The sequence below is a fragment of the Ambystoma mexicanum genome, chromosome 13 (genome assembly GCF_040938575.1).
Source record: "Ambystoma mexicanum isolate Mex_15411 chromosome 13, UKY_AmexF1_1, whole genome shotgun sequence".
Lineage (NCBI taxonomy): Eukaryota > Metazoa > Chordata > Amphibia > Caudata > Ambystomatidae > Ambystoma > Ambystoma mexicanum.
The window spans coordinates 557,083,106-557,104,675 of NC_090938.1; the positions used below are offsets into that span (position 1 = coordinate 557,083,106).

A 21,570-nucleotide genomic window follows, 5' to 3' on the forward strand; every position below is an offset into this window, starting at 1 on the left:
CACTCACCCACTTTTGCACCCTCCCTCTTTCCTATCAGAATCACACTCTATTCAGTCTATTGTGACCTCAAAGCTCCCTCTTCTCCCCATGCTCTCCCTTTTAGTCTCTCCCTCGCTGGTCTTTACCTAGAGACTGATGCCTGTGTAGCCTAGAACCCCCACACACTCTCCCTCAACCCCCAATATTGACATGCCAGGATCATGTTGCAGTGTCTTCTGATCCTCTAGGCCTGGGTCTGCCAACTTTGGTTCTATGCATTTTGGGCACTCCATTCAGCACGTGCCAACCTTCCAGCATAGTCAAAGGTGAGGGATCATGAGAGTCGTAGTCCAAGCCACTTGGAGAGCCATATGTTGCTATCCCTGCTCTAGGCTGTTGGTCTTCACGTTGTAAAAGAAATATGAACATGCACTGTCATCCCTGCTGTTCCAAAGAAGAGGACACGGCATGGACGAGTGGTACTGAACATTCTGTGCATTGTGCACCTCCCTGGGCTGAAGAGGTGAGAATGTGAGCATCAGAAATGCTCACAATTGCACCAATTTGGTGACCACACATTCCTTTTTCCCATAAGTGAAGGATTTCTCTAGCACATCTCTTCCCTTTATGGACAAAGTATTTTGTTACTCGGGGGTAACAAAAATAATGTGTATCTATACCTTTCATGTGGGTGGTGGTAACTATAGGGGGTGTTGATGGGCAGTATCGCAACCCATGATCATAAAGTAATTACTACATGTAGTCGTAATAAATACTTCATGGTCATAATGAGGGGTACTCTAAAACAAGCATTATTTTAATACCGCCTCTGTGTACTGTTGCAACCTCACTCATAATGACTCCCTAAATACCCACGCCTCTGAGGTAGCCTTTTATTTTCATTGTCGGCGCCCCTGTTCTCGGGCACCTTCTGCCCACTCTGGGCAAGGCCGAAGCACCCCCAGTCCCGCAGCTGGCTTCGCTGGCGACCTTCTGCCCCTAGGTTCCCCCTTGTGCCCAAAGCTGCAGTACTCTTTTTTTAGACTCCCATCGCCTTCCTCCTGTACCCTCTCCCCTTCCTGCAGTCCCACTGCCTCTCACCCCAAGCAGACTGTGCCCCTCTCCTCCTTTAATCGCCACTCTGCCCATGTGCATCTGTAAATACAGAAAACGAAAGCCACTATACACAGCGCCAAGCTATACACCATGCCAAGCTATACGCAATGCCAAACTATACACAATGCCAAGCTATAGGCAATGTCGAGCTATACACAATGCCAAGCTATATGCAATGCCAAGCTATAGTTAATGCCAGGTATATGCAATGCCAGGATATACGCAATGCCAAGCTATACACAATGCCAAGCTAAACGCAATGCCAAGCTATACACAATGCCAAGCTATAGGCAATGCCAAGCTATAAACAATGGCAAGCTATAGGCAATGCTGAGCTATACACAATGCCAAGCTATACGCAATGCCAGGCTATACACAATGCCAAGCTATAGGCAATGTCGAGCTATACACAATGCCAAGCTATACGCAATGCCAAGCTATAGTTAATGCCAGGCATATGCAATGCCAGGATATACGCAATGCCAAGCTATACACAATGCCAAGCTATACGCAATGCCAAGCTATACACAATGGCAAGCTATAGGCAATGCCAAGCTATAAACAATGCCAAGCTATAGGCAATGCCGAGCTATACACAATGCCAAGCTTTACGCAATGCCAGGCTATACACAATGCCAAGCTATAGGCAATGCCAAGCCATACACAATGCCAAGCTATACACAATGCCAAGCTATAGGCAATGACAAGCTATACACAATGAAAAGCTGTAGGCAATGCCAAGCCGTAGACAATGCCAAGCTATAGGCAATGCCAAGCTATACACAATGCCAAGCTATAGGCAATGCCAAGCCAAAGGCAATGCCAAGCTATACGCAATGTCAAGCTATACACAATGCCAAGCTATACACAGTGCCAAGCTATAGACAATGACAAGCCATAGACAATGCCAAGCCATACACCATGCCAAGCTATACTCAATGCCAAGCCATACACAATGCCAAGCTATACACAATGCCAAGCTATAAGCAATGCCAAGCCATAGACAATGCCAAGCTATCGGCAATGACAAGCTATACACAATGCCAAGCTATACACAGTGCCAAGCTATAGGCAATGTCGAGCTATACACAATGCCGAGCTATACGCAATGCCAAGCATACACAATGCCAAGCCATAGTAAATGCCAAGCTATAGGCAATGCCAAGCTATACACAATGCCAAGCTATACACAATGCCAAGCTATAGGCAATGCCGAGCTATACACAATGCCAAGCTATATGCAATGCCAAGCCACACACAATGCCAAGCTATACGCAATGCCAAGCTATAGGCAATGCCAAGCCATAGACAATGCCAAGCTATAGGCAATGCCAAGCTATACACAATGCCAAGCTATACGCAATGCCAGGCTATAAGCAATGCCAAGCCATACACAATGCCACGCTATAGGCAATGCCAAGCTATACACAATGCCAAGCTATACGCAATGCCAGGCTATAGGCAATGCCGAGCCATAGTCAATGCCAAGCTATACACAATGCCAAGCTATACGCAATGCCAGGCTATAGGCAATGCCGAGATATACACAATGCCAAGCTATACACAATGCTAAGCTATACACAATGCCAAGCTATAGGCAATGCCAAGCCATAGACAATGCCAAGCTATTCGCAATGCCGAGCTATACACAATGCCAAGCTATACGCAATGCCAAGCTATACACAATGCCAAGCTATATGCAATGCCAGGCTATAGGCAATGCCAGACTATACACCATGCCAAGATATAGGCTTTATCAACACTGGTTTCCTCTGCTTGTGATTTCTCTACTGCCCGCTATGCAGCCTTTTTGAGCTTAAATCTGCTTTCTAAATAGCTCAAAAGCTTTATTACCCTGACACAGGCCAGGGGGATAATATACTAGCCATCACCAGTCATTAGTTTATACCTTTAATGAGACAGCATACATCTTTCTGTTATTGTGCACTACTTAATTCTATAATGTCTATGTTATGTGCATGAGATACTCAAATAAAAGATAAAGGAATAACATTAATGAACCAAAGGTGCCAGGACAGTATCAAAAAAATTGCTAGGTTAAAAAATTGTCATTACGAGTTGCGAGGAAACGGTAAACATGGCGGTATTTGCCGAATACCACTGTTTTTACTACCCACCCAATTCGGCGTTGAGTGGGGAAATATCTCTGGCGGTATTTCTATGGCATACCGCCACATGTATTATGAGTTCAATTTCCCAAACGGAAATCCACCAACTTTCACCTCCACTCCAGAAGTGGCAATAAATATTTTAATTTGACCCTCAAAAGTATTTTTTGACTTACAGAAGGGAAGCACGTGCCTTTCCCTTCAATGGAATTAAAAATGTGTTAGGATTGGACCATTGTAAGGGGGTGAAACACGCTCATCTGTGTTGCCACCTCTCTCGCCACCTTTCCAAAGTAAGGCATACCACTGGCAGAAATTACTCTTTTGTGCATTTAAACAAATGTACAGTAATGCAATGATCCATCCCTCTGCACGTTATCCATTAAATACATAAAAACATGCATACAAACTGAAGCAAGTGTATTTTCTACACTACTCATGGCAGTATTATGCAGGCCTCAAGTCGAGGGTACACACGGGTACACACGGGAGTCCCCCACTTTTTTCATGAGTCCCCCACTTTTTTCAGAAGGCATCTGGATATGCTTATTTCTGGTGACAATACAATCAATTGGTATGTTATCGAGCCCCGCCCCCTTTTTTTAAGGTCTTGACCCCTGGTATTAATGAATGCCAAGGCATTAGCACTGGGCCTGGTGCTAACTCATGGTTGGGTACATTTTCCAGAATTCGCTGGTCGCGGTGGTCATTTCCTTTGTCAATGTTAAACCCACTAACTCATAATGACCCTGTAGGTCTGTCACAGAATAAAGTCCCTGACAATAATCCAATATGGTATGTTAATAGTGTTTTACACTTCACAATATCACTACTGTAGTAGTCCCAGTGCACCTAGACTTGTCTGAGAGTTGGTCTGTTGTGCCCCCACCCATGCTATCCAGACCATCGGTGTCACAATGTTATATGCAATATATTGAGTCTCTCAAATAAGCATTTAGGCCAAGCACTCCTTCACCACCTGTGATAACTGTGCCGGTACTACTGGTGGATTGACGCCGGGCTCGAAGTATTTACTGGTGCTTGGCTTCCCGGTGCCACCGGGAGTTACAACCCCGGCGGCCCGGAAAGTCAGGCGCTGGTAAATTGTAATTCCCCATTCCCTGGGAATGGGAACACGGAAGCACCGGCACCGTTGCAAACGGTGCCGGTGTTTCCGTGACAGTTTGCTTACCATTACCACTGTGCCCGGCAGGGTCAAACCTGTCGGGCATGGCGGCTCCGGCATGCAGACCTGTAGTATGCCGGTCCAGAAACAACAGTGCCGGTAAGCTTATTTCCAGACCAAATTTATGAGGCCCAATATCTCAACTCCAAGGAATCTGGTTCACGGTACAACTGTCTGATCCAGGGCTCTGCACACAGAATACAGAACATACTGTCACCAATTAATTTTGGTACATCAAGCAGCCAGGCTGCTCAAGTGTTTGCATTGTCAGTTTGACCATCCCACTTCTTTATCTTCTGTATACCAACAATATTGAACGGAAAACACAATCCAGACTACAAAATTATGAGAATGGAACATCCCTGGTATGGTTTCGACCGCCCACTTGTTATTTGCAATTGATGATCACACCGTGAAAATACAAATCCCATGCGCGTCACCAGGCCTGTAAGGCAGCATTGTCAGCAATGAAGGCTCCCATATTTGGGTGTAAGGCAGCATTGTCAGCAATGAAGGCTTCCATATTTGGGTGTAAGGCAGCATTGTCAGTAATGAAGGCTCCCATATTTGGGTGTAAAACAGCATTGTCAGCAATGAAGGCTTCCATATTTGGGTATGTATGTATCTTGTACAGAAAGCTCAGTTTTCTTTTACAAACGGCACATGGGACGGATTTATAGTGAATCTTGCACCTTGAGCGGGGCTCTGGGTAAACTGGCATAAATTGAGTTGGTTATTAATAATGCGCTTAATACCCAGAGGTTTTTAAGCGCGGAGTCGGGATCGAACCTGTGTTGCTCTGGGTCGTCTTGCTTCCAAGGCAAGGCTGTAGCCCCTGAGCTATCCTCCTGGCGTGCACCAAATTCTTCCTGCTGCCAGCTTTCGGCAGAATGATGTGGCCCATAGCAGATTGCACCCCGGGCAAGAGTGGAAATGCAGTATTGCTGGGGCGGGTGCAATGATAATGATCCCAATCTGGCCCTCAGTCAAACCTTAAGACACACACCATGTTTTCACATTAGAACGGTATATATCATGGAAAAGCATCAAAATATCTTGCTGCAGGTGCAGTGAATTGCACATGCACCAGTTAACAGAACTATAGTCGAAATCACAACCAGAATTATTTGCCTCACTCTGGCTGCATATCACACAGGAATTGGACGCGCTCGCGCAATCTCTCCGTAGGAGAACATTTGCGCCTGCGTTGTGCAATGTCTGGTGGCTTTCTGACTGTAGAAAGACTACATCCATATCTGGAAGGAGACCAGCAACATGGACAATGATCAACACGTTTCGGTTAAAGCCATCACCGGGAACATCACAAAATCTCCCATTGCAGGAGGTCACAGGCTCCTCTTGCGAGGAATCCAGGTCTGCCTAAGGGGGACAAAGCACACAGCATCGGACATGTTGGGAATCTGGGACTGCTCATTGACTCACAGAAGGTGGCGGAGGAGCTCCAGGCCCACCTGCAAGGGGCGCTTGTCTTGCTTGTCGGTGACCTCATAGCGGAGCTCACGAGCCGCTGGCTGAGGGCCCTGCACTCAGAGAAGCCACACAGGGTAGAGTTGGGGTGTGAGGTGGGTATCACAGACTGTGAGTGTTGCTTGGCTTGTTATGAACAGTAAGCAAATCCCAAAGGAAACTAGGCACATGGAGAAGATGTAGCAAACAGAAATGCGTGGCTTATTGTGTCATTAAACTGGAGTATTCAGAAGAGAAGAAACACATCACTGCAGGTGAAGTCTGCACATATAAAATTGAAGCATTTATAAAGAACTGCCAAATTAAAGCATTTGCAAAGGACCGCCAACACGTGTTTTCACCAAAACACAGGTCTTTTTCAATGCCGGACGGGTAACTGAATGAATCCACCAAGAGGGTAGATGAGTCCTAATTTGACATGAGTGATGGCTTTGGTTGGAGACCAGAATTGGGCTGTCCTTCGCTAAGGCTTTAGTTTGACTGTTCTTTGTAAATGTTTCAATGTCTCTATGCAGGCTTCAACTGCAGTGATGTTTTTCTTCTCTTCTGATTACTCCAGTTTAATGACACAATAAACCGCACCTTTTTGTTCACCACACCTACTCCATTCGCACTGATGTCTTTGGGATTTGGTACTGTCCATGGTTTTGTTGGGGCCTCTAATGTGTGGATCTTTATCCAGGCACATGCCGCGGGAGGCATTCTCATACTCAGTGGAGAAACTTTGCTGAAAATGTTGGGGGGGGGACATGACCTCTGAAGAAAAGGTGCCCCATTCAAATGAATGGGGACAAAATAGTGTGCCATGAAAGTTGGGGGGGGACAAACACCCCCGTCCCTCCCTAAAATTACGCCCATGCTCATACTTATCACAAATCATTGCACACCGAGTGCATGAGATTGCATTGTTAATTTCCCGTCCCTTAGTTTTAGTTGGCTTTTTACCCAACAGTTGACATGTCATGATGGCCGATTGTCCATTCTCTCACACTACCCGCCCCTCCCTGCAGTTGACTAGAATTTAATGGCTCACTTGCAGTAGTAAACCTGCTCCTGGTGTATTATGTCTTAACCAAATGTGCCTTCTGCCACTCGATTTGTAAGCAATGTTGTTACCCTGGAAACTGTTCCCAACACTGAGTTCCAGTTAAAAACAAGCATGCTGTAAGACAACAATTTTGGTTCTTGCATAAAAAGATTGGCATTTGCCCAGCAGTGCCATAATATGCCCCGCCTGGTGCCAACTCCATTTGCCAGCAATCGCCAATTTATGGAAAGTAGTACCATGATGGCAGTGTCTAGAAAATTCATATCCCATGACTTAACAATAGCCAAGACTGTTGGCTTTGCCAATGCTTGTACTAAGTGTAGCATCCTGCTTTTAGTTTTCTTTGAAGTCAGGCCATTTCGTTTCTGCAGAGCCGAAGACACTGCCCCGTGGGATTATCACTTTTGCCTGATAAAGAAAGCCAACTAAAGGTTATTGAGGCTTTTTCTTGCCCCCACATCTGCCTTGCCAACCCCGCAACCCCCAGTCAATGCCTGAGCACCCCTAGTACTTGCTTTACAGTTTACCCACCCCCCATCCTAACCCAAGTACATATGTGATGTTTCTCTTTAATTCTTTCAAGTAGCTTTATGGTAGGGTTAATTGTAAAATAATCGACATCTCCTCAATAATAAAACGTATTGGTAGCTAGAATTGTCCTTTCCCTAACTCCTTCCCTCTATCGCTCTCTCTTTCTCTCTCACTGCATATGCCATAGTGCTTTGAAACTGTTTATTTAAGATATTCGGCTCTAAATGACCTACACACGTAAATGCATACAGACACACGTACTCCCAAACACGCATACATACAATGTCTCCCATCCGCCCAACATCACCTTAATAGCCTTTGGCCATCCAGATGTCTTGAACTACATCCCCCATCAACCCCAGCCAGCATTGTCCATGGTGAGGGATCATGGGATTTATAGTGGGAAACATCTGGGGACTCGCAGGTGAGCCCATAGATGAAATGGCATGGTTCCCTCGAGAAGAAGATGCTCCTTCAACTATCAATCCAACATGGACGTAAGAAAGGCCTGCACACGTGATGGAGAATATTTACCAGGATAATAATCCCGTCCATGGGATGTCAGTGGCAGCCCTTTGATCTAATCAAGTGGCAGGCAACGTTCAGTTCGGTAAAGCTCCTCCGCCCAGATAGGTTTCTCCTTTCAAAGGCCTGGATCTCAGGAAGAATTCAGCTCACTGCCACTTATATCACAGGGCCATCAGACATTTTGGACTACTATTCCCATGAGCCCTAGCCAGTCAGGCGAATGAGGAGGGAACATGGGAGTCGAAGTCCAAAACATCTGGCGAGTGGTAGGGTGGAGACTCCAGCTATCAGGCAATCGGCCACTGGGTGAATAGTAGTTTGTTTGTTTTGGTTCTATGTGATTGTAACGAATAATTAAATGAACATGAATTTTTACCGATCCCAAAACAACGAAAAGAATACTGAATTTCTTTTCTGGGGGGAGAGACCCTTTTGGGGTGGGTCCCCACAAGCCCTCCCGTTTCCCGTGTTTAAAACCCCACTCCAACACCCTCCCTCCAGATGTAACCCCTTACCCCACCCCCGCATACATTTCTTTTTACATGCGGCATTTAGCTAGACTAGGGGTTGCCATTGCTGTGATTACGGAATGTCTCTTGTTTGTGATCATAGCTGAGTGATGTGATGGGTGACGCATGTCTGGTGCACGAGGGACACGCAGTACGCTTTGCTTTCCATGTCTCTGCCGCAGGGGTATTGCATGAGGCAGGCGTTGAAGTTTACTTGGTGTCCCAGTCGTTAGCCAGGCCTTGTTGCGAATTCTTTTAGAATCTTCTTGATTTTAATCACGCGCTTTGTTCATGGCAGGTGCGCTTTGCGGAAGTATCAGCGGGAAAAAGAAAAAGAGAATGATGTACCTAACCACCAAGAATGCGGGTGAGTCCCTCCACCATTTCCCGCCACGCTTCATGGCGCTGCATTGCACTGACTGCGAGAATGTGCGCCCCAGGGATGAAACATGGATTCGGGGCTTTCAATCGCATTGTACCCACTAGCGTTGCTCTGGGCAGGCATCCGAGCTTTTATTTTTCAACTGGTTGTGCGACTACAAAATGGGCAAAACCATTTGCAAACCAGGATTTGGTGCCACCCGGATGGGGAAGTACATAACAAACTGCTGCGTCGCATCCCGTCTGCAAAAGACCACAAGCTTCCCCAGAGATGTGTCAGCCTGACTGGGCGTCATCAGTGTGTTATTGTTATTATTTGTATTGTCTTCATTGATGTGTGGCTTGGGGTGCAAGGCACAGACAGCTCGAAACTCATGTCTCGGCAGGCCTGGCCCACATTGAGGACTTTACAGAACAGAACTGAAGGCTAATGGATGAAAGGGTTTAAATTGACCACAACGTCTGGGATTTCTCAGTGCAACCCTCCAAACCCTCCTTTTTCTTATCACTGCCCTTCCCCTGGCACTTTTCCCCTCCCCTCACCCCTGCACTTGTGCGATCTCAATGTCACCTGGGCTAGTAAGATCGTTGTGTTTGTCCTCCCTTTGTTTCCCCTCCCTTGCCTGGTAGCGCCTTGAAACACTTGTGTATAGGCGTGTTATAAATGTCATATCATATCATATATCACTGTGCCACTTGATCATGGGAAAAATGCTGTAGTCGGACATTCTCGTCCACACTCCACTGTGCGCTGTCTGTCCAGGCTAATTGAGGAGAGAAGCCATGCTGGAAGCCTGAATGCATGTGCCCCGTCTTCAGTCCTGTTTCTACGTCTACTGATGGTTTTATTAGCGCATCTGGAGAATTATTTCAAGGTTAATCGACAGAAATTAGGTACATAGAGTCAGCTGAGGCAGGTTAAGCCAGCAAGGGGACCTGGGAGAATAACAGTGTCTTGAGGTGTTTACAAAATGTCCAGTAGGATTTCTCGGGTCTCAGAGCTAGAGGTAAAGAGTCTCTTCTGGAGTACATGCACAAAAAGCACCAAACAATTTTCCTTCTTTTTCTATGGAGAGGGGCAGAAGGCTGCTGCCCAATCCTTCCAGGATCCTGAGCTTTAAAGAGCACATTTTACATCAGTCAAGTTAGGCAAATCCTGCCTGCAATGTTGTTCGTATTAATACCCTCAACACCTGAGTCTCAAGTATTTGGGGGTGCTTCACCACATTCTTTCTTGCTTTATTGGCGGCATCGTCACCGCTAAGGTACTCTTGGCTTGCCTCCTGTGATGGCATAATGACTTCCAGGCTAACAAACTACAGAGTTTCAGTTTTCCACCGGTAGTAAGGTTAGGGTCATTCAAAAGATTCCCCTCAGACTTCTGTGGCCGCCTGGGCCAGAAGGGACTCTTCAAATGTGAGCGTGAGTGGCTCGCATGAACCTGTAGACTGATCATCCCCAAAGGGCCGTCTCCATTTACCACTCATTTCGTTTTTATCTTGGAACATCACAGCATCACCAACATTCTCCCCCATGAAGCCTTACAACCACTTACACCGCATGAATGTACAGCGGTATTGCTGGCTATTCCACCCCACACACTCAGGACTTTGGATAGGGATAGAATATCTACCAGGTAATGGAATGGCCATGTCAGAAACAAAAGGGTGTGCAGGGTTGGGTCGATGCTGAAGATGGCAGAGGGAGATTGGCCCTAGATCACTTGGAAACCTTCTCCTGTGAGGTGCATTTCTCCAAAACAGTGTCACTCTTCAAGAGGATCCCAACTTACAATGGGGCTGGAGTGGACACTTGGCCAGCGGGAATCGAAACACTACACAGAGGCCCCAGAGACTATTGATCATTGGAGCTTGCGGCTCATGGATGTCATGTTCTATGGAAGGAATTGAGAAATCATGACCCTCCCTCCAATGTGAAATGTTCTTTTCCAGTTGGACCCCTCGGTCTTGTGTGAATAGCCTGCAGTGATGTGGAATTCCTGGTCTCACCCCCTCGCCCCCGTTAAGCAGCAATCAAGATATTTGTCATCAAGTGTATGGAAGAGAGGGGCCTGGACAGGCTCCAATATTCCACCAGTCACACCATCATGGTCCCATCAGCCCCACCTCAAGCCCCACCAGTGCCTCTGATCATCAGCAATGATTATGGTCCCCATTCATTCTGCTGCCATGGTGACATCCTAGGGAAGGGACCTGCGATCCGTCCGTCTCCAGATGTTTTGGACTGTGACTCCCATGATCCCTTACCATTACCTATGCCACCTGAGACTGATGGCAGTTGTATTACAGCACATCTGGAGAGCCAAAGGTTGCAGGCCCCTGTTCTGGGGGAGATTTATTGTCCACCACTGTTGGTTTTTCCTGCCCCTGTTAGCTTCCATTGCCAGTCCAGGTTTCCGTGAACTCTTTCGGTGGTCCCACAGAAACCTTATACTGAGAGCAGTGCCGCAACATCTTCCAAAGGCAACAGCACGTCCCAATATTATGCAGCCACTGATGCTGGCAATGCAGGCTACCTGTGTCGCAAACAACAGTGCCAGTGACCACTGGGGCCGCAATGTAGTGGCAGCGCTGGGTACTGAATGTTCTCAGAGAAGATCCCACACCTCACAGAGAGGTCACACCAGAACCCCTTGGTCGTGGCTCAGGTTTCCGGCATCTAGTAAAACAGTCGTCATTGCAGACTACGGAGTAGCACAATCCCACAAGCTCTTTATGTAACCCTTTGTGCTGATGGAAAGGGTGCACTGTCAATACATTGTTCCCCCCTCAAGTTGCAGCGCGACACCCTGTGCCTTCAGCAGTATGATAGGTGTTGCCCATCCAAGACGGAGAGATTCATGTCCCTCTGTGATTGGACGACTGGCTCATTCGTTCTCCGGTTAAAGAGGAAACGAAGTAAGTGTGTAGAGTATTAGGGTAACTCACACATACAGTTTAAAATGAATTACAAATGGATGACCTGAAAGCACACCTCTTTAATAACTTGCGGGTGATGTTTTAATGTGAATTTGGAGAATCGTGGTTTGTACTGTATCGCACGATTGCACTTCATGGAATTGATGTTAGAAGCACTTTAGGTAGGAGTGTGTTGGGTAAGTGTGATCATTAGTGGGCACTTTGTTATGTATCGTCAACTATTTTGAATGTTGATGTATTGCTAATGTAGAGTGTGGAAATGTAAAAAAATAAATTCTCTGGGTAATGGTAAGTGATTAGATTACGTGATGGGCAACCATATGGCTACTTCCTAACTGAGCAAGAATACAATGGGCCTCATTACGAGGTTGGAGGTAGCCTTGCCGGTAAGAGCGGCAAGGCTACCTCGATACCGACATGAAAGTCCAGCACCCGCGAATGGGCAATTACCGGGTTCTTCTGGCCCAGCCGGACCCAGTAATTGCCCTTTCGCGGGTGCCAGTGACGTTAGATCCCCATTCCCATGTCATCTCCATAGGGCTCAATGGGAATGGGGATGCCTGTAGCACTGGTGCCTGCACCGGCATAACGGTGTCGGTGCTACAGGCACGCTGTGCTCGCTGGTGCCTTTTGTTCAGCCAGGGCAGACCGGTACCGTTGTTACCGAACCGGCAACCTCGTAATGAGGCTCAATGTCAATCATTGGATCAGAATCACTTTCGAGTGCTCTTGTTGTTTACGTGGCTGATTCATACAACATCAGGGAAGACATCTGGAAAAAGCAATGCATCCCATCTGCCCATCATTGTTAGCAAAGTAGACACCTGAATTGGTCAGAGAAGATATGATATGCCATTTATAACACGCCTGTACACAAGTGTTTCTAGGCGCCAAGTTTCTGTGCACATTTCTCTCCTCTCCCCAAACCCAAATGCGCTCCACAAGCCTCAAATTGGCTCTACACGGACAGCGTGATGGATATTTGGTAACTAAATGACGAGTAACACGTTGTCATGTACACATTGGGAACATACCAACAGGCACGTGTAGACATTCGAAACCTCAAAGCATGTATGTGGCGATCACAGTGATGGAAACTCCGCATACAAAATGGGTTGGAAAGTTTTTACAGGTAAAGTGAAATAAACTGGGCGAACTCAAGGGAGGCATCTGCCAGTCACTTCTTCTCTCCCCTCCAGCCAATATGTCTCGGTTCTCTTTCATAGTGGGGCAAGTCTTCGGGTTCAGTGTAACGTGTCACCAAACAAAAGAGACGTCTCTGCCAGGATTCCTTTACATGAGAGTTATGTCCTACAGCAATTGGGCTCCCCAGAATGCCTCGTGATGTCTTTTTGCTTAAGCGAGCAGAGCTGAATGGCCAAAAAGCATCTCTCGTTTATGAGTCTTTGTTGTTACCTGGGTCTTCCCCTCAGCCTTCATGCTCCAGGGCCTGAAGCTTTCAGACTAGAGAACATCCTGGCCGGTGAATGGATGTTCCCAGGAGTCCACTGCTGCTGCGTCTTGCTGAGGTCTCAGAGGCAAACTGGCTGCAGCCTGAGGTTTTCTGTCAGTCGCTTTCACAGAGGTGCAGGGAGGCAAGGAGGAGGGGACTTGGCTCGCCTCCCGCGTTGGGTGCATGAGTCCTAAACCTCCCACGCCCTCCTGACATGCCTCCTCTGTGAACCGCTGCTCCCTCCTACCTGGGTGACAGACACTGGACCTCCTCGTCACTGCCCCTGTCGCTGTCAACTAACCTTCTTGACATTCCACCACGTGCTCGTTCCTCCGCCCAGTCCTTCCAGTTAACAACTGGCAGACCTGCATTGGCTCAATGTTTGCTTATTGATGCCCCTGTGCCTCTATGTGACTCCCCAACACCCTCCTTTCAGGGTTTCCTACTTCTTCTCCCACCTCCAACTGCCTCTTTGCCACCTCTTCTCCTTTCTCTCTCCAGGTGGGTTAATTCGCTCTCTATCCCCGTATTCCCCATCTCTGATATTTTTGATTTTGAATATTTCTAACGTGCACCAGACAGAATAAACTATATTCGCACGCAGATGACAACTATCTTAATAAGATTCGCAGTGTGTAAATCACGTGTACATACATTAAAAATGACTATCTATCTAAAAACAGTCTCAAGTAGTTACATTCCCTAATTTCTAGGGGACGCTTGTTCCAAAACCTGGGGCCAAACACTCCAAATCTCCTGTCCCCCCTGGAGACCAGATTGGAGAGAGGAACACAAAGCAACAGTTTGTCTCCGGAGAGCAGCTCTCTATTTGGGTAGTACCGAACGATCTTGTCACAAAGATACTCCGGAGGAAGTCCATTCAGGCACTTTTAGGTCAGACAGGCCACTTTGAATTTGATCCTGTCTTCGACCCTTAACCAGTGAAGGGATTTTCGTAGAGCGGATACGTGAGCCCTCTCCCTAAGATATCCAATCAACCTCACTGCTGCGTTCTGGGCCTTCTGCAGTCTACTGACTTGTTTTGCTGGGATCCCTGCTATTAGACTGTTGCATTAGTCAAGGTGGGTATTGGTCATGGCCCCCACCACTATAGCACGATCCTCCTCCGGGATAAATGGAAGTACGTCCCTCAGTGTATGTAGTGCATGGTATACTGTCTGCTGATATCTGTTGCTACTTGTCCTCCGTCTTGTGCTTCACCTCTGCCAAACTCTTCTGCTCTCTTTCCCCCTCCCACGTGGTGTTTCCTGCCTGAAACCTCTCTCCTTCTCTCCTCTCCTCTGTGGTGTTCATCTGCTAAATCCTCTTTTACTTTCCCCCTCTCTGATAAGCACTACCTCTAACCTCTGTTCGCTCCCCTCCTCAGTAATGTTCGCCTTCCACTCTCTTCACCCCTTCACTGCCCCCTGCACATCCCCCCATCCTCCAGCCCTCTCTGCACCTCCATCTTCTCCTGCACCTTCAGTTTTCTCTGCACCTCAACCTCCTCCAGCACCTTCAGCTCTCTGCACCTCAACCTCCTCCTGCACCTTCAGTTCTCTCTGCACCTCCTCGTCCTGCACCTTCAACTCTCTGCACCTCAACCTCCTCCTGCACCTTCAGCTCTGTGCTCCTCAACCTCCTCTTGCACCTTCAGTTCTCTCCACGCCTTCAGTTCCTGCACCTTCGGCTCCCTCTGCACCTTAACCTCCTCCTGCACCTTCAGCTCTCTGCACCTCAACCTCCTCTTGGACCTTTAGTTCTCTCTGCACCTCCTCGTCCTGCACCTTCAGCTCTCTGCACCCCAACCTTCCCCTCCGCCTCCAGTTCCCTCCAGACTTCCACTTCCTGCACCTTTAGCACTCGGCACCACCACCTCTTCACTGCTCGCTGCTCTGCCGCTCCAGCACTCCACATTGCTTCCCTCTTTCTGTGGGGTTTTATGCCTCTCAGTACCACCTCCTTGGGTGGATCTTCCTTAAGGGTTTGTAGCTGGGGTTATAATTATTGCTTCTCAGGACTACCAGCTGCCTTATGGATTTCCCTTTTCAGGAGCTTGACTGACTTGTACTTGGTTAGCTCTGTTTGTAAAAAAAATCTTTAAAAGCAGGCCTGCCATCTTTGTTCTGTCAGTCATACATGCACAGTGGAGGGCAGCCCCTCCCTGGCCGTATGGGCAGATCTGTCACTGCTCCAGTCTCCTCTACACTTCATTCTCTACTCACAGTAGCACTAAGTGTTCTATATGTACAATCAATATCGGTGACCTTTACTCTGTTGATAATAGCTGTGATCATTAGGGTTGCGTATCCTGCAGCTGCAGACTCTGGTGGATTGCTAAAATGAATCTGCCACCGTGGGTCCTCTCTTAAAGGGCTCACAGATCTCTTTGTATGCATTTGGCAAGGTACTTTCAAAAGGACAACAGGGGTTGTGTTATTAATATGAGGATCTCCTACCAGCCCAGCCCATGCTGTGGGAGGAGCAAGGGATCGTCCCCAGACCCACTCTGGGCCTCACATGAGACAGCAGGTGGCGGAGCTCGGCTCACTGACCCACCCACGGCAGCAGGTGATCTTGTCAAACCGTCGAATGGGTGGCTCTCACAAGGCTGAAGGTCCTTTCTTCAAGTGGGTGGTCATAATGTGTTCTGGATGTAACATCTTTTTCGTGTTTGAAGAAAAAGGCAGTGATTTCACCTGAAGGTTCAGGAAGTGTTAACCCACTATTAGATGGTTTGCCCCAGAAATGTTCTTCGCTACAATTGGATGGGTCTTCTCTTCCCAGGGTTGAGTGCTTTCCTCCAAAAATAATATGAGGTTTTCTTGTAGGATTGAAGGGAATTTGCTGTGAGAAATTAAGATAGTGATTTTCACCTGAGAGATCAGTGGATATCTCTCAGTGCGGGCAAGAGTTTCTCAAGATCAGTGACGAGATGGATACGTTTTGTGGACATGCAGTGACGGCAATGTGACAATGTTCTACCCCGCAAGCAGCAGAACCTCAGTTCCTTTAGCCTTGCTGTGAGTGGCATTGTTGGAGGCAGGAAATGTCATAAAGAACATGGTTATTATGACATGCGTGTGGTAAAAGCTTCCAATGCCATATTAAGGCAAGCTAGTCTTCCCTTGGTGGTGTGTTACACTGTATGAAATCCCTACTAACTCAGCCCATACACGCGCTTATAAACAGGTGTTATGAATCTTATGAACCCCAGTGGTGATGTTGGGTCGTGGATGGCGTATTATTCTGAAATGTGATTTTGTTGTCCCTTGGATGAAGGTGATGTGTTTTACTAATAACTATGTTTTACCCCTTGGAGTACAGATCTGTGAATGCATGTACCCTGAGCATCGCTGTGTTTTTCTCCTGCCCCTGCAGAATTTGATAGACACGAGCTACTGATCTACGAAGAGGTGGCCCGCATGCCTCCTTTCCGGAGAAAGACTCTCATCCTGATTGGAGCCCAGGGTGTTGGGCGGCGGAGCTTAAAGAACAAACTCATCCTATCGGATCCAGGCCGCTATGGAACAACCATTCCTTGTGAGTATTCGGCAGATGTGTGACCTTCGGCGGCCAAACACTGTCCCCACCTGCACTATCCCCACCGCCCCTATCACACACTCATCCTTTCTTTTCCACCTTGTCTCCATCGCCCCTTTTACTTCTTCACATTTGTTTCTTCCATTTTCTTTCTTTTAGCCTATAGTGGTTTCCTCTTCCCAAATTTCACTCTGCTCTCGGTGCTAATACTTCGTTGCTCAGCAACTGTCAAGCCCTTCCTTTTTTCTTGTGGTTCCTAACTATTTTCACGCACCCCCTTTCTACTGCTTTGACTCTCGTTTCCCCTGCGGCTCGCCCTGCAGCTCTTTAGTTTCCATTTTCTGTTACTCCCGCCTTTTCGGCCCATGTTATTCTTTTCTCTCCTCTGTCCTGGATCCCCTTCTTTGCGTGGCAATTGATACTTAACCTTGTGTTTCATGCTGATCTCGCTCCCTCTTTGTCTCTTCTTTCCTGTTTTGAATCTCTTCTCCCCCCTATGACACACTCCTTTTCCATTCATCTACAGATTGTTCCTGTAAGTAGCATCTTCTCCGTGTGACTCCTAAATCTCACCCCTGTGACCCTGTGCTATCCCTTAGGGCTCCATAATTCCCTACTCATTCCCTCAGCTGATTTCCTTCCCGTGATTTTTGCTCTTACTATTTCTTACTTAAGAGTGAGATCCTCACTCCCTTCTTTTATGTTATGTTATCTTACTATGCTTTTGTACTGCACCAAATCCTCCCCACTGTATTTTCAAAGTGGTGAAACTTTGTATGTGGCAAATTATGAGCCCCCATGGGGAAACCAGAGCGTAGCCTGCTCGGAAGGAGAGCATGAGTGGGGTAAAGTAAGAGAGTGGGAAGTGGTGACGGATAGTGCAGACACAGGGATTGACCATAGGAAGTGCTTTGAAGTAGTATGGATGCATGCTAGCCCACTCTATATTGACTAGCATGAAAGCCTTGAGAACATCATAGTCAGGTTAGGGAAATCTCTAAAGACTGTCACTCATACTTTGGCCCCTCTTAAAGACAAATGCTTGGCAAAGCGCAAATATAATTACTGGTTTAATGATAATCTTTTGGAGCAAAAAAAAAAATCAAATTAGTCTATGCCTGGAGACATTCCCAGGATCAGCCAAGTTTGGACAACTACAAAAAAGCAGCGCTTATTCATAAATCGGCGATACTTTCAGCAAAAAAGGAATCCCTAAATTGCAGAATATTAAATGCTACATCTGATAGTGAAGAGTTAGTTAAGATCCTAAAAGAACTTGAAACTCCAAAGAGCCCTAACCAAGGCCCCATCCTCAAGAATGAGATGTGGTGTACATATATCCAGTCCGCTATGTTTCAGAAACTTGAAAAAATTAAAGAGACCATGGAAGAAAAACAAATGCTTCTGAACATTGAAGAATGTGAATTAAAGGTGCATATCTCACCTAAAAAGGATGAAAAAGTTCATACCTTCAATTTCACCCCTGTTTCAGAAATCGACCTAGCAAAAATCATCTCACAACTTAAAACCACTACTTGCAAGGGAGATCCTTGCTCCGCCATAATCATTAAGGAATGCTCTCCCTCGCTTATCAAAGCCCTCACCAAATTTGTAAACTCATGCTTTGCTCAAAATTGTGTTCCTCAAAACCTCAAGAGTTCATGGATCACTCTTTTATTAAAGAAACCCAATTCATGACCACTGACCCACACCAATTATAGACCAATCTTTCAATATCTTAATGTTGCCCAATTCTACATAAATTCCAGTCGGAATTTCGTCAAAATCATGGGACTGACACAGCACTACTGGCTCTTAAATCTCAGTTGCTACAAGCTATGATGGTGGCCAAATCTCGTTACTTATGATCTTGGATCTCTATGCAGCGTTTGACCTGGTGGACCATTCCATGTTAACCACCAGGTTAAGGGACATCGCACAATTTTCAGCCGAAGCCACCCAATGGGTCTCATCATTCTTGAGCGGCAAACTGGTTAGAGTGGCAAGTGAGCTAGCTGAATAAAAACCAATGCGGCTACTTTATGGGGTCCCTCAGGGAGCGTTCATAACACCTTGTTTTTATAACATCTTCATGGTCCCCTTCTTCACCTGATGAATTGTACATCAATAAAGTATACTCTGCTATTCAAAGGTGGATGGTCTTGAATGGACTGGCTTTGAATAGTGCTAAGACAGAGCTTCTTATCATTGGCTCTTAATCTAAATTGGTAAAACTAGATCCGATTTACTCCAGTTTTAACATAGACCAATGTAACATCACGGTCCAAAACAAAGGAAAAATCTCTGGGCGTTATACTGGACAAAAATCTGAATATGAAGGCTCAAATTAGCAGCCTGGTCTCTACTTCATCTTACTACATCAAACTTTTGCGCCATCTCCGCCCACTAATTTCTGAAAAAAACTCAGAAACGTTAGCAAGAGCCATCATAGGGTCTAAGATAGACTACTGTTGTAGTCTTTCGGCTGGCTCTACCCTAACCGATCTTCACCGCCTTCAGGTGATCCAAAATGGGGCAGTAAGAGTCGTGAAAAGACAGAATCTTTTTGCAATGGGGCAGTAAGAGTCGTGAAAAGACTGAATCGTAGGGACCACGTTTCGGACGCAAGACGAAGTCTGCACTGGCTCCCATTACAAGCCAGAGTGTGTTTCAGGCTGTTATTAATCACTCAGAAATGTACTGCAGGTCACATGCCGACATATCTAATGGAAGCAGTGGTAAAAAGGCTCAATCTCAGACTCGTAAGATCTGACAATTCAAACCTCTTAAAAACCAGCCGCTGCAAAACCAACAAAGTACATTATGGAGCCTTTAATATTGTAACTCCACTTGCCTGTAATGCCTTGCCACCAGATCTCAGAACTATTGAGTCAACTGACGTGTTCAAGAAAAAACTAAAAACCCATCTATTCTGCTAGTCTTATAACATTCTTATAACATTCTCGCCCTAGTCAAGCTCCAACTGATGCAGTTTGTGTTGTTTGTGTTTTCTTTATGTCTTGCTCCCTTAAGACTTTGGGTACCGGGAGCAGTGTTCCCTTTAACCTGTGCGCATGTGCGCTTGCCCAGCTTCCATCTGGGTGCCGCTCAGAAGAATTTTAGCAGCGCACACAGACAATTTCCACCTTCTCAAGAATTAATATGGTACAAGCCACAGCAGTTACCTGACATTTGCTTTCTCTCAAAATAAATCTAAATTATACTAACTCGTCTTGATATTCTGGTCGAGCCTATTTATATTACCCTACTGAGCAAGCGTGGCCTTAAAAACCTGAAATAGAGAATAGATCTTTGAACATAAGATCTTTCTAAGATATGCCTGCACACATAATCAAAGAACCTTCCCTCCCCCACCCATGATTCCTATACTTGACTACCACACTTACATTATGACTCCATTATGTCACACCCATATGCTGTACCTCACATCCCTCCCCCCCCATGCTTGCACACTCTCCACACCCATCCAACAGCAAAATATAGAGCAATTAACTTGGGCACCCTTTGATGAGAATTCTCGTCATAAATTACAAAACACATAGTGGCTGTCCTTTGTTGCCTAGGAAATTTCCGTTAATTACAAGTAAACCATATGGTTGTCACACTGTGAGTCTCTGGAGGAAGAAAGGCGTATGTTATGCTTAAATTATGTAATGCTATGTTATGAAGCTTTTCACTGCACAATATCACCACTGTAGTGGTCCCACAGTGCCAAGTACTGACTGGGTCCTGGAGTGTTCTGTCCCCACTAGGGGCAACCCGACCATAGTTTGTGAAGGAAAATGAAACCACAAGTAAAGTGGGTACAATGTTTAGACAGAGAAAAGCTTTTTGAGAGAGTCATGCAGGGAAAAGGGAATAAGTAATTGTTTGGGGCTTTTGGCTGCGTGTTCGTCCAACAGGTTGATGGAATGGAGAGTGCAGAAGTTCGGAGTACACGTTCTTTCGTGTCTCCTCTGTATTAGTGATGGAGTTGTTTCCCTGAAGGCAGATTGCGAGTGATCATCTTGTCGTAGGATAAGTGGTGAGTGGTTGTGCCATGGGCTTGAGATGTGCTCTAGCAGTCCCTGGTAGCATGGAGGCTTCGTTGTTTGGGTTTGTGGATACTGACCTGAAACAAAACCCTGGAAAACTAATTCTGAAACTTCAAGCTGGCCGCCTAAGATAGGAGAGTCAAGAGTGGAGGCGTGAAAGATGAATGTGGAAAGAAACAAAGGATGAGCAGGTGAGGGGTGGGGTAGGATTCTGTCCGTCTGTGTACGGACAATGTTCAGCAGTGTAATGGATGATTGTGTGTAATTCATAAAGGCAAATCTTCAGTGATTCCCTTCTTTTATCTCTTTGATTCTCTTTTTTCACTGTGGCTTTCTTACTCTCCCTTATGATGCCCTGACTTTCCATGCCATGTGACTTCCTTTCCCCCCTTGCACATTTTCTCCAATGATCCCTTGACTTTTCATTCCCTGTGACCTTTTCCCCTCATGTAACATTTTTCTAATGAGGCCCTGACTTTCCATTGAATGCTATTTTCTTTTTTACTCTTGCATCTATCTGTTTTTTCAAATCTTTACTCCCTTTCATCCCACCTGTGGCTTCTATTTTTGTGTAGGTCCTTTCATTTGGTGTCCAGTCATTAGATACAAACAAGCAGATCTAAAAAACTGAAAATCAAAACAATAAGATCTAAAGTTCAAAATATCACAACAATAAGATCTAAA

General features: G+C 46.2%; 1 protein-coding gene across 9 annotated transcripts in view; it reads left to right on the top strand.

The window, feature by feature from the left end:
- The window catches only part of MPP2 (MAGUK p55 scaffold protein 2), a 670,534-nt gene that overhangs the window by 562,906 nt on the left and 86,058 nt on the right, over window positions 1-21,570 (top strand). For 8 of the 9 annotated variants that reach the window (XM_069634347.1, XM_069634350.1, XM_069634348.1 and 5 more), the window contains 2 exons: window positions 8,814-8,882; window positions 16,670-16,831. In XM_069634347.1, coding sequence (XP_069490448.1) covers window positions 8,814-8,882; window positions 16,670-16,831 — 231 coding nt within the window. The remainder of the gene's footprint in view (window positions 1-8,813; window positions 8,883-16,669; window positions 16,832-21,570) is intronic. The other variant, XM_069634351.1, reaches the window with a different exon arrangement.